The sequence below is a fragment of the Ammodytes marinus genome, assembly GCF_949987685.1.
Source record: "Ammodytes marinus genome assembly, chromosome: 2".
Classification (NCBI taxonomy): Eukaryota; Metazoa; Chordata; class Actinopteri; order Uranoscopiformes; family Ammodytidae; genus Ammodytes; species Ammodytes marinus.
In genome coordinates this window covers 15,975,161-15,988,461 of record NC_137231.1, presented here as the reverse complement: position 1 = coordinate 15,988,461, position 13,301 = coordinate 15,975,161, and the positions used below count along the sequence as shown (strand labels likewise).

Here is a 13,301-nt window from a genome sequence, read left to right as displayed (position 1 = left end):
TATTTCCTGAATCCTTCTGTGTAGCAAAAGCTCAGTTTGCAGTGTTTTACAGGGTTCAGCTTATTTATTATTATTATTCAAATAAACATAACACATATACATACAAACAAACAAACATACATGGATACATGAATGTACAACTTATTTACAATTACATAAGAAATATGTATATATATTTACCCAAATTCATATTAAGTAATTAATTATATTGCAGAAAATAAAGTATATATGAGAAGAGTCAGTTAATCTTTACCTCATGAAATCAAAGAAAATCACACCTCCATATCCCATATCTTTGTCATAGCCATGGACCCCCCCAATATTTATATCTAATTTGTTAGCTCCACCTTTCAAAATGGATTTCATAAAACACTGTCTATGAATTGTTAAAAAATAATGATTTTTCCAATCAGAACAACAGTACTAATCAATGCATTGTTTTGGTTTGTTGGGTTGAGTTGCTTCACTGGCATAACCTTCTCTGCTTGTGCCACTATTACCAGACGAGGCCACAACATTGTTCAGGGCGACCACGCTGGCCAGCACACTGATGGAGCAGTACATGAAGGCCACAGCCACACCCTTTGTCCACCACGCCCTCAAAGACACCATCCTCAGGATCATGGAGAGCAAACAGTCCTGCGAGGTAAAGACCTACAAACAGCAATACCAGCCTCCTAAGCCATTCATTCCATATACTTGTGATATACAGTATGTGGTGTTTGTATCATATCAGTGGTGTCGCTTTGCAAGCCTGTCATGCAGACACAAAGACAAACCATGGGACAAAGCTTTGACCATGGCTGAGGTCTCAGGGCTGCTATGTGAGCCTAAACCGCAATGAATATTTCAAAACACCTCAGAGTTCTTATGGAGTCCATTCACCAAGTTAAGTGGATGTCTAGGCAGTGTGTCTTAAGCTACACACTGTGTTTTTCTTAACGTCTCTCCTGCCGCTCTAACATTAAAATTAGAAATATCACAAACACATGTACCAGTGGCGTATCCAAATCTACGCACACACACAACATGCATCAACAATTAAATGCAACATATGATTTATGCTGCTGTTACTGTACAAATGGCTCCTCTCTCATGGTTTGACAATCATACATTGTTAGTTTATTTATTTATTCTCCCCTCCTTGTTTATCTATCTCTCTCTCTCTCTCTCTCTCTCTCTCTCTCTCTCTCTCTCTCTCTATTCTTGTTTTTAGCTGAACCCTTCGAAACTGGAAAAGAATGAGGATGTGAATCTGAACCTGGCTCATCTCCTCAACATCCTGTCTGAGCTGGTGGAGAAGATCTTCATGGCGGCTGAGATCCTGCCACCGTAAGAGCAAAGGCACCGTCCCTGTGTTAGCGGGTGGATCAATCAAACAGAATTACGACGCTAAATATCTAACGACCCCAAATAACAACTCGTTGTCTCTCTGTTATGTCCCATCCAGTACACTAAGGTTCATCTATGGCTGTCTGCAAAAGTCTGTGCAGCAGAAATGGTCCGCCAACACCACTATGCGGACAAGAGTCGTAAGGTAAACGGACACTAGTAATCCATGTTGGGACACATTTATTTGAGTGTTTCATAGCTACAGTCAGCCTTTTTGGATCACATCACCACATTTGCCGGATGGAATTTAAGACCCTCTACAAAACAGTTTAATTATATTAATATTGATATTAAGACTCTCAATTGATTTGCAGATTGACCTGAAGCTTTGTTAAACATTTACTTCATCTGGGGGCGGCCTTAGCTCAGTTGGTAGGGCGTCCCTCTCCCCCTCTCTGCTGTTAGATTTGTTTGCTTTCCCCACATAATGTGTAAGTTGTTTCTGCAACAAAACATAGTATTTTGTTTCAGTAACATAATTAAACATTCAGGTTGCCAACTTAAGATGTACAATGTCTTCATTTTAAGGGGGTACCCTTTCTACTAAAGTGATTTTGATGATCAGATCACATTTTCTGTATAAATGATGCATAAATGTATGTAATTCCCAAAAAAGTTAACTTTTATTTTTGACTTTTCATAAATCACCTTTATACAGTTTGGCCCTTTTCAGTCTAACTTACCCCAACCCCTTCCTCTTCCAGTGGCTTCGTCTTTCTAAGACTGATCTGTCCTGCCATCTTAAACCCAAGAATGTTCAACATCATTGCCGGTAAGCTTCTTTATAAAAAATTAAATAAGAAAAAGCACACACATTCCCCCCCGTTTGCCATGTGACATGTTACAATGTGCTTGTTGTACTATCGCTTCTCGCAGACGCTCCATCTTCATCAGCAAGCAGGACCCTCACACTAGTGGCTAAGTCGGTCCAGAACCTGGCCAACCTGGTTGAATTTGGTGCTAAGGTATGGGTTATGTACATGGAAAAAATAGCATGCAGTAGAAATGTTGTTTTGACAGTAGCTCATTTACATTTGTTACTATAGTACTCATTCAACAAATGGTTTCTCTGTCCTCGGAACAGGAACCCTATATGGAGGGTGTGAACCCTTTCATCAAAAACAACAAACATAGGATGATCATGTTTCTGGATGAGTTGGGGGTCAGTAATACTTTTCTTTTTTTACCCTTTTCATCATATTATCAGTACTTCACAAGCTTAGAAAGTTGTCCGCTGTGTCTTGTAGAATGTCCCTGAACTCCCTGAAGTGACGGAGAGCTTCAGGACAGACCTGTCCCGCGACCTGGCTGCACTGCACGAGCTCTGTGCCGCACACTCTGACGAGCTGCGGACGCTTAGCAATGAGAGGGGAGCACAGCAGGTCAGAGGCTCATGATAACACCACAGCTGTGTGGCACCATTTATCTTTCATATCGATCTACATTGCACCTTTCTTAACAATATTACAAAATGCTTAACAAGGGAAAATAAAGCAGAACCCATTTCCAATAAAATAAAGGCAGACAAACTGAAGCACATGACCATGAGAATATAAGAAAGAAACTGATGTAAAATAGGTATACATACAGAATAAATAAAGGAACAAAACGGAGATATCATAGGTTAATACAGATTAAATATCAATTTATAATTTATGTACTCAGTCTGTCGATTAGGAATTGGCAGAGAGTTCAGTGTGTCTAAATCTCTGTTCTCTCTCTCCTCGTCTGCAGCATGTGTTGAAAAAGCTGCTGGCCATCACCGAGCTCCTCCAGCAGAAGCAGACTCAGTATGCCATGTCCAACAGCAACAGGTAGTACTGCACTCCTCTCCTCTCCTCTCCTCCATCCTCCCATCCACCCACCGGAGAGCAGCCCAGAGGAGACCACCTAGCATGTGTCCACCCCTCATCACCATGGCAACCACTCCTTCTCCTCCACCTTCCATCATGTCTTCCTCCGATAGTCCCGCCCCCATCCCCACCCACCCGCCATCTTGTCCCGGTTCACCATAAGAGAGCAATGAGACAACAGCGGCCCGAGTACAATAACCCCACACTGTGCTTAAAAACACACTGTGAACGCACACAGCAAACATACTTTTCCCCTCTCACAAACTGTGTTCACCAGTCGAGACATCTCATTCCCTTCATCATGAAGGGTCAAATATTAAGATTTTAAAGAGGTATCTCCTTACCCCACTTTTGTGTTTTGATAGCACAGGTTGCCAAAGTGTATCCCCCTGCCCCTTCCCTGCTCAAATAAGAGGAAACTGACATGAAGAAGCTACAGTAGTTCTCAGTCCTCTTTTTCTTGTAACTGGATTATGAGCGATAATGCTTTTTATACTGTAATTGACTGATTTTATTTTAAAGGTTGTGACAATATCTGCAAAGTGCTGAGACTAGCATTTCTGTCTATTTGTTCTATTTCTTTCTTTGTTTTCTAGATCGGAACAAAGTCTTTCAGAAAAGTATGGTTATTTTATATTAAGAATAAATTCTCTTGCTGGAATCATGAGTATATAAGTGAGATGAGCTGAATTTTTTTTTCCTCCCTCCGATTGTATCGGCTATTTTCTGATTTGGTTGTCTTTTTTTGAAACTTCTCAATGCCAGACGAGACACCAAGTAAAATGAAAAAGTGTTTACAGCAGTACATCTTTTGGAATAGTACAGACTGTATCAGACATGCATGCACTTATTAAACGGTTTTTGTAATGTAGATTACGGAGTCATTCATTGTCCCCTGACACAGGTGGAGAAACGTGTACCGTATTTTCCGCACTATAAGCCGCACTGGACTATAAGCCGCAGGTGTTATAATGTTTAATTACCATATGTAAGAGTTCGTGCACAGAGGGGATTGTCGGGAAAGAGATGGCTGCTTGAGGAAGTTCCCATTTATTAACATTTCAACAAACAAGTTGCATATTTGCATAACGTATTCAAGTGTTACCATTTAGTGCAATAGTAGCTACTAGGGATGGGCTCGAGTGTTTTCGCCTAAATCACCATTTAAAATAAGAAGGGCAGCAAATAATATAAAATGATTGTCCTACAATTTAAATACATATAAATAACTCACCAAAGCAGATAGTTGTATATCCAACCGCGTAATGCTCACTCCGTGTCCGTGAATAATTACCGCGACTAATTCCTCATTAACGGAACGTTACACCGGTCGGTTTTTGAATCTTATCCCCATATTCCCTATGGAAGGCTTCTTAACTGTTGTTGGCTCGGAGCGAATGTGCCTGAAGTAGGCTAAGCCTAGCTTCTTCTTTACTTTTATTTCCAAGCGGAGAGCACCTTGCATGCTCACCTGGGGCCTCATTTATAAAGCTTTGCGTGGGATTCACGTGGAAGCTGGCGTACGGAAGAAATGTAGGATGTACGTGCGAACAAAAATATTCGGATTTATAAAACAGTGCGCACTCACGTCCTACGCCTGTTTCCCTTTATAAATCACAATCAACTCTAAATGTGGCGCAGCCTTTGCGGGCTTCACGTACCGCCCATATTTACCCATACATAGTCATCGACACGCCCGAATTAATATCATTTACTGAGTGCATGAAGGCGGTAGTGGCAATCGCCGACTGAAAGGGAAATGGAAAAATAGACTCCACACGGTGTGGATCACTGCGGTCACGCCGAAGTACCCGTTGGAGAAGTGGCGACCAGGGAAAATATAGTTTGGTGGCAGTGTGAGCGTAAAGGCATCAGAGTGCAGCCTGTGGCGATCTCTGTGGCCGGAATAAAAAGAAGTGATCCGACATAAAAGTGGACGCAAACAAGTGCATATCCTCACACAACAGTGTTTGTGCCATGAGCGGGGGGCACTGAGACCCCCCATGAGATACAGATTCGGAGAATTCATCCCGGGGCAGTGACGGGCGGCGGAGGGTTAATAATAAACTTCACAGTCCCTTTCAAAACACAATTGCGACGTGCTTAAACACAAAGAAAAACACATAGATAAAACGGACTAAAAGCCGTGAAAAAAAATACCGTGATGTACTGTAGGCTTATCATTAGTGTATGAAAAGGTGCACTCCTGTCTGCCTGACTGAGGCATCGAGAACAGCGTCAGTGTAATAGGCTGTATTCCACCTCAATATTATCAGAATGAATTCCACAACATGCAGATAGGTTATTCTTTAATAACTGCAGAGCTTATTCGAACGTTGCTGTTTTGTTTTTATTTGTACTCGTATATCTCCGTTTGTAGGCTATTTAAGATCCTAATTCGTTTTGTTTTTGTTGGTATCACTCCATGGAAAAATCCGTGGAGGCATTTGTTCATTAGTTGTAAGAATGGCTTCATCCGTTTTGCAAAGGAACTCTCAATATATGATAGACCTACATGGCTTATAATAGGCCTATCTGGATTAATTTTACACAAACACATTCGTTCTCGCACTTCATACATGTGCCAACGGCGTCGCCGTTTTTCTTTTCTCCACTTTCTGTGCGTACGCATGGGTCAGAGTTTGCGTGGAGGACCGCACTCTTCCCGTCAAGTTTGGTTTTTATAAATCCCAATATTTGCTTAGAAATTGGCGTGCGCCCTCTTCTGGGCGTACGCAAGCTTTATAAATGAGGCCCCTGGAGTCTACTCATTACTAACTTCGGACCCCAGGAAGACTAGCTCTCACTCCGGTGTGTTGCTAATGGGGATCCTAATAAATCAAATCAAAAAAAAAATCAAATCATTACTAACTGAGAGTAACAGGTGTCATCTCCCCTTTTAATAAACTTAACTTTATCATCTGCTTTGAAATAATTGGACAGTTATATTCCTGAAAATGTTCTGGAGGAAGGAGAGACCGTGTTCAGCTCTGCGGTGCCGTGAAGAACACAGGCTGCGCTGCGGTGGCACGGAGGTGGCAGTTATTTGCAGTTACTGTTTGACACAACGCTCAGTTTATTGCACTTGCATCAAAATATTAAATTATTAAACTTTATTTTATCCGTTTTGTACACGTATATAACATTTTAAAATAGGGGCGGCCTGCCAGCCTAAAGGCTACAGACACTAAAAAAATGATTTTCCTCATCCACCAATCGAGTTAATTTGAAACGAGGAGTACTTGATTACTAACGGCCATCCCTAGTAGCTACAGAACATATACTGTGCTGCCTAATAACAGGGTCGAAAAATGGGGAAAAAGTCGCGGCTTATAGTCCGAAAATTACGGTACATAGTATCATGTTGCTTTGAAGATACATCAAGACACCAAATTTAGAAAAATAGTTTTATTCATACTGCAGAACAAAGGCAAATCTAAGTAAAGAGCAAATATAACATTAAGGCTTAGTCCTCTACATTAGAAAATAATTAGTAGCATATAACTTAAAAGTTTGTTTGAATCCAAAACAATTTCTGGGTAAATGTTCATACTAGGTCTTCATCAGTCCATTCCTGCAATGAAAAGAATAAAGAAATTCAGAAGGCTTTTAAAAGAAGTAGGCTATTTTAACTAAGTTTCCGTGTAATGCAACATGCTGTCCTACCTGCTCATCTAGTACGTCTTCTGTCATACGAGGTTCCTTTGCTACATGGCCATCTTCTTCATATCCTCTCTTTCGTTTGCTGCAAAACAACAACAAATAAATTACTTTGAGCACTTCACTAAGTTATCGTGTAACGGCATAGCAGGTTCAGAGCATACTTTTACAATAACTCATTGTTGGTGAACTCTGTTCCATACATTCAATGTTTGTGACCAATCCCTTCAAGTCCATTGTCAACACTCATTTAGGTAAATCAATCTATCATCTAGTTTCTATGTTCAGCACCATCATGATCTCCATTAGTAGCTGTAGTTCCACACGTGTGTTCATTGTTTTAATCCTTAAAACATGAGACTCCATTTAGACTAGTTTATATCCATATAGATGAGCCATGCTGTGAGAAGCATTTTAAATTCACACCAACATAAGTCATTCTCCAAAGCGTGTGCCTTTTACAAACATGTCCACTTTATCTTACAGGACAGAGTGCACCATCATGTCACTGGCTGCTGCCATCCAGGTAATGTGACTTTAACAGATTTTCACCTGAGAATCTAAAGTGTGGTAGTCGGGACCACAGCCAGCCAGCCAGAGTGAGGCCTCGTTCCATGAGGTGCACGACAGAAGACTTAAAAGTCAGTTTGTATTTATAAGCATGTGGCCTAGCAGATTCCTGGCAGTTCAAACGCAATACGGCCCGTTCTCTATGGGGGGGGGGGGGGGGGGGGGGACACAAATCCACTTGCTGCATATCTGAATACTGTCCTTCCAAAGCCCTCCCCCAAAAATGCCTCAGACACAGTGACGAGTGTGTTGAACTGATTCCAATGTTGACAAGAGGCCTAGTCATAAAATACCTTGGAAGAGATGATTCCTATGAAGATGGACCTGAGATACAGTCAACCACAGACAAGCCTGGAACTTTCAAAACAGGACAAATCGGTGGGGGGGCAACTAGATCAGCCGCGCCTCTCCTTTGACAGAACCTTCGCGGATCACGGGGGGAGGCAATCCAAAGCATTCAAGTAGCGTTTTCTGCCGTCATCAGGGAAACAAAAAACATAGCACCTCTCTCCGAGATGACACAAGCCTTAACTCCCCTTTCTACACACCATCCGCTCGCCCTCACCTCACTTTACGACAAGCTCTTCCTTTAAGACCTTTAAACGACTAACACTCGTCTTTGTGTATGAACTACCACGCAGCACTGGAACCACTAGTTACATTTTTATACGCTGCTTTGTTGATATGATATGCTTAGGATTGTATAGGAAAAGTGTTTGTGTGTGATATAGCTGACCAGAGTTTGTAGGAGATATGTGTAACCTGTCCTTGTGCATGTGTTAACCCCTGAAAGGATCCTGCTTTAGCGTGTGGGCCTACATATATGCTGCTCCAACAAACGTCACCTGAACTCCCTTTTTAAGCCTCTGGGTTGTGAACAAAAGCTTTCATGCATTTGCAGTGTCTCTCTCTCTCTCTTTTTCTGTGCACCTCTGCACCGACTGTTTTCATGTAGATTCATGCTGAGAAGTCATGCCACGCACAGATTTATCAACTTCAAAGTCATAGTTGTGAGGGGTTGGCCTTACGCGCCTCCCTTTGCGATTCGAGCAGCTGCAAAGTCCGAATCTGTGCCTGTCATAGCTTGAGAGTTTACTGTTTACTGTAGTTGCACTTACAATACCACGGACCTCACCAACCTCACCAAGTGTTAAACAGACAACTGGCGACGGACAAATGATTACGAATGAGCCTTTACAGTCTCCTTCATCAGCAATACCAATATCAGCTGTGCTACATGGTATGGATGATGTAGGTAGGAATGTGGCGTGCTGTTGTACTTCCTTTCTGTATTTCATACAGCTGACGATTTGTTCCTTTTTATTTTTCTACCTGATACTGAACCTTGAAACCTTTTGCATCTTAGATACGACAACCTGGCTCAAATAAAACTGTTACTATGTTACGAAGACGGAAAAGCTTGAGTTGCTTACTTGGGTGGTGGGGACGACAGAAATGACATTACAGAGGCTAACGCATGCCAGAGGCTAATGCACTACACAACAGTAAAACTAGAGTTTTAGGACATTGTTATGGTCTGGTTTTTATGTCAAAGTAAAAATTTTGAACCAATCAAGGCAGTTCTCTGCCCCAACTTTTAAAAAACAATGGTACAGCCACACCGTCCTGTTCAACTTTTTAGACAGAAAAAATAAATAAAAATGTAACCAGGTGTTATAATATTTATGAATGATACTTATTGAGACCCATCTTTGATATCATATATGGATTTTAGACCAAGTTTCCAGAGGCTTTCAATGTTGACACTAAAACTGTGCCCACATTTACATTGCATTAACCCAATTGATAAAGGGGAATACATAAAAGACATTTCATTTGCAGGTCACGTCATCGCCTTACTTGCTGGAGCTGGTAAATTCAGCATGAATCCTCTCCAACTTCTGCTTGCAAACATTCACCTGCTCCACTTTGGGAGGTTCATACTTCTTTAGGAGGGTTTTCATCCCTGTATGAGCAGAGAGAACAGTTACTAACACAACACAGTGAAGACCCCGACATAGCTCAATATCACCACCTTGTGGCGACAGATCAAAAGGTGCCGTTTACTCACGTCTCATTGAGTCGTACATCTTTGAAAGACTCTCTTTGTCCTCTTTAAGTCCCAAACATTCAGTCAGGTAGCTAAGCATTAAGAAACAATGAAGAAATGAATGACAATCAAACAATTGGTTATATGATACAAATCCACTTTCTACACATGCACTTTTGATAACAAACAAAGAACATGCCTATATATTTATATTAATTATTATTAAATTAATAATAACATAATACTTGGGCACTGGTGTATTTCTTAGGACAAATCCAGGGAAATACTGTAAATAAATATTATACCATTATGTAACAAACAAAAGATAAGTTACACATTCTAAATCAGATTGTTTAAGGAAATGTTATACTATGTATCATTATATATCAATTACATTCAAATTGAGCAACATTCCATATTTGAACCCGAGGGCGCTTAGTATAATAATGACCCACCTCTCCATGCTGAGGCCGGCTCGTGAGGCGCTGTTCAGAATAGCCGTGAGAGCGATCTGAGAAGGGCTGAACAGCAGCCCTATGTCCGTCATGGTGGCCTGGGTTAGAAAGTCATCCGCGTTCTTCCTCAGTGACTCCGGGTTCTCCAGCGTAGGGTATCTCGTCTGACCGTCGGGTGATGTTCAGGGAAGAGGTTATAATAAGTGAATTTCAGTTAAAAAGGAGAAGTAAGTGATATTTATTTTGTTAATATACGTGTCAAATCACCTTATATTCATACAGTAATCACTTAAGCAGTATAGAGTCGTGGCCAAAAGTTTTGAGAATGTCACAAATATTCATTTTCACAAAGTCTGCTACTTCAGTTTTTATAATGGCAATTTGCATATACTCCAGAATGTAATGAAGAGTGATCAGCTGAACTGCAATTAATTGCAAAGTCCCTCTTTGCCTTGAAAATTAATTTTATCTAGAACTTCAAGGAGAAAGGTTCAATTGTTGCCAAACAGGCTCCAGGGCGCCTAAGAAAGTCCAGCAAGCGCCAGGACCGTCTCCTAAAGTTGATTCAGCTGCCGGATCAGGCCACCACCAATGCAGAGCTAGTTCAGGAATGGCAGCAGGCAGGTGAGAGTGCATCTGCACGCACAGTGAGGCGAAGACTTTTGGAGGAAGGCCTGGTGTCAAGAAGGGCAGCAAAGAAGCCACTTCTATCCAGAAAAAACATCGGGACAGACTGATACTCTGCAAAAGGTACAGGGATTGGACTGCTGAGGACTGGGGTTAAGACATTTTCTCTGATGAATCCCTTTTCCCATTGTTTGGGGCATCTGGAAAAAAGCTTGTTCGGAGAAGACGAGGTGAGTGCTACCATCAGTCCTGTCTCGTGCCAACAGTAAAGCATCCTGAGACCATTCATGTGTGGGGTTGCTTCTCAGTCAAGGGAGTGGGCTCTCTTCACAATCTTGCCTCAAAACACAGCCATGAATAAAGAATGGTACCAGAACGTCCTCCGAGAGCAACTTCTCCCAACCATCCAAGAGCAGTTTGGAGATGAACAATGCCTTTTCCAGCATGATGGAGCACCTTGCCATAAAGCAAAAGTAATAACTAAATGGCTCGGGGAACAGAACATAAAGATGTTGGGTCCATGGCCAGGAAACTCCCCAGATCTTAATCCCATTGAGAACTTGTGGTCAATCCTCAAGAGGCGGGTGGACAAACAAGAACCCACAAATTCTGACAAACTCAAAGCATTGATTATGCAAGAATGGACTGCCATCAATCAGGATTTGGTCCAGAAGTTGATTAACAGCATGCCAGGGAGAATTGCAGAGGTCTTGAAAAAGAAGGGTCAACACTGCAAATATTGACTTTTTGCATGAACTCAGTGTAATTGTCATTAAAGCTTTTGATACTTGTGAAATGTTTGTAATTATATTTCAGTATACCATAGACACATCTGACAAAAACACCTAAAAACCCTGAAGCAGCAGACCCTGTGAAAATGTAATATGTGTCATTCTCAAAACTTTTGGCCACTACTGTATACACAGTTCATAACACAGGTCTCCCAGTCATGCAGCTTTGCAGTAATTGCCAGATAACATTTATCCCTCTCGTTTTTATCCAATCAGGAGACAAAGCGCTATAAAGAGGCGGGTCTCTCTGTGCCCGTGAACAATGACTCGCTGCTCTCCATCGCGGCACTATCTGATGAAGACGGCTGCGCGATCATGTGGTAGGGACCAGGGAGGGGACTGCTAACTGCAGTCACTGACAGGAAGTTAGCTGAAAGAACCATATCACTTACTTTTCCTTTAATATAAGTGAGGCAGGTGAGCACGTTGACAGTTTATGAGAGTAACATCTGAAAGCTCTTGCGGGGAGTCTGCCTGCCTGCCTGCCTACCTTGATGTCGATGAGCAGGCCCTCCATGGGTCTGTAGGGGTTGTGGACCACCAGGTGGAAGTTGAGTTGTTGGATGAGCAGCAGCTCAAACTCCAGGATCTGCTCCAGAACCCTCTCCTGGCCCGCGGGGCTCTCCTGCACTAGATTGCCCACAAACTGAGTGCTGGACACGTTGAACTCGTCCACTTTACAGGACAGGTACGCACACGTCAGCCTGAGTCAGGAAGGGGAGTTTGAAACTTGGTTGGATTTTACAGACTGGTAATATTTTAATTTTATTTATTTCAATGAAGACATATCACTAAGTGCATTTAGACTTTATGTATAGGGATAGTATAATATTAAACAGACTATAATATGCCACCACCAGTGCTACTCACATGATAATCCTCGGGTGGTACTCCATGATGGAGTTGTTGATGTAGAATCGTCTGAAGAACATGATGGCTGTACCCTGCACAGGTGACACACACACACACACACACACACACACACACACACACACACACACACACACACACACACACACACACACACACACACACACACACACACACACACACACACACACACGTTGCACGCATAGTGAGCTCGTGTTGTGCTGACACAGACTGACATTTCCATACAAAGAAGCACCGACATACCACGACAGACTTGGGCATCGCTGGCTTGAAAACATTGCAGAAATCCAGCATCCTCTTCTCATAGTGTTTGAATATCACGTCCTCCTCGTGACGATCTAGAACGACAGACTCACTCACCCCGGGCTGATACACACAGAGAAAAACTGTAAACTTTCACAGTCACACAATTGGCGGCCGACAATACAGGTATGGTCATGTTTATTTTTACTTAGAACTTACCTTCCCACTTTCTAGTATTTTGTTTCGGAATTTCTTATTGGACTTGTATCTCTTCTGCTCGATTTCATCCTCACTTTGAAAAATCCAGTACTTTCTTTGGGAACTGTTGTGGAACATGGTTGAAACGCGGGAGCAGAATTGGGTAAAAAATGCGACAAAAAAACACAACAGCTGCTTACAGTGACAGCTCTGCAGCGTCAATCTAGCTACTTTACAAACGTCTGAACATGCCAAATACTAAACTGCCTCGTTGAGACCTTTCAAATGCTCTGGTAAAAAAAATATAAACACCAGAAATTATGAAAGTGGTGCGCGTCGCCACTCTTCTGCGTCGACGTTGTCGTCTTTTGATGACGCGTTATTACCGCGAGTTAGGATACAGTGCGCAGAAGAAATGTGCTATTTGGTAGGCTTCTCTCATTCAAGCTCACACCCCACACACACACACACACGCGCGCACACACGCACACACACACACACACACACACACACACACACACACACACACACACACACGTAGTAGGCCTAATAATAATAATAGGCTAATACT

At 42.1% G+C, this 13,301-nt stretch overlaps 2 protein-coding genes across 2 annotated transcripts in view; one reads left to right on the top strand and one right to left on the bottom strand.

Moving 5' to 3' along the window:
* Positions 1–4,302, top strand: part of LOC307262409 (ras GTPase-activating protein 1-like) — a 30,976-nt gene extending 26,674 nt beyond the window's left edge. The window contains exons 18-25 of the mRNA XM_080043278.1: positions 504–646; positions 1,217–1,332; positions 1,451–1,537; positions 2,097–2,164; positions 2,269–2,357; positions 2,477–2,554; positions 2,640–2,774; positions 3,127–4,302. Of these exons, the coding sequence (XP_079899404.1) occupies positions 504–646; positions 1,217–1,332; positions 1,451–1,537; positions 2,097–2,164; positions 2,269–2,357; positions 2,477–2,554; positions 2,640–2,774; positions 3,127–3,210 (800 nt within the window). The 3' untranslated portion in view covers positions 3,211–4,302. The remainder of the gene's footprint in view (positions 1–503; positions 647–1,216; positions 1,333–1,450; positions 1,538–2,096; positions 2,165–2,268; positions 2,358–2,476; positions 2,555–2,639; positions 2,775–3,126) is intronic.
* A 2,346-nt stretch (positions 4,303–6,648) lies between these two features.
* ccnh (cyclin H) lies at positions 6,649–13,073 on the bottom strand. The gene is made up of 9 exons (XM_080043291.1): positions 12,752–13,073; positions 12,533–12,655; positions 12,269–12,342; positions 11,889–12,102; positions 9,981–10,144; positions 9,547–9,617; positions 9,336–9,441; positions 6,912–6,990; positions 6,649–6,819 (listed from the first exon to the last, which is right to left on the bottom strand). The coding sequence occupies exons 1-9, from the start codon at positions 12,866–12,868 to the stop codon at positions 6,793–6,795; spliced, it is 975 nt and encodes a 324-aa protein (XP_079899417.1). The 5' UTR covers positions 12,869–13,073; the 3' UTR covers positions 6,649–6,792.
* Positions 13,074–13,301: the final 228 nt, after the last annotated feature.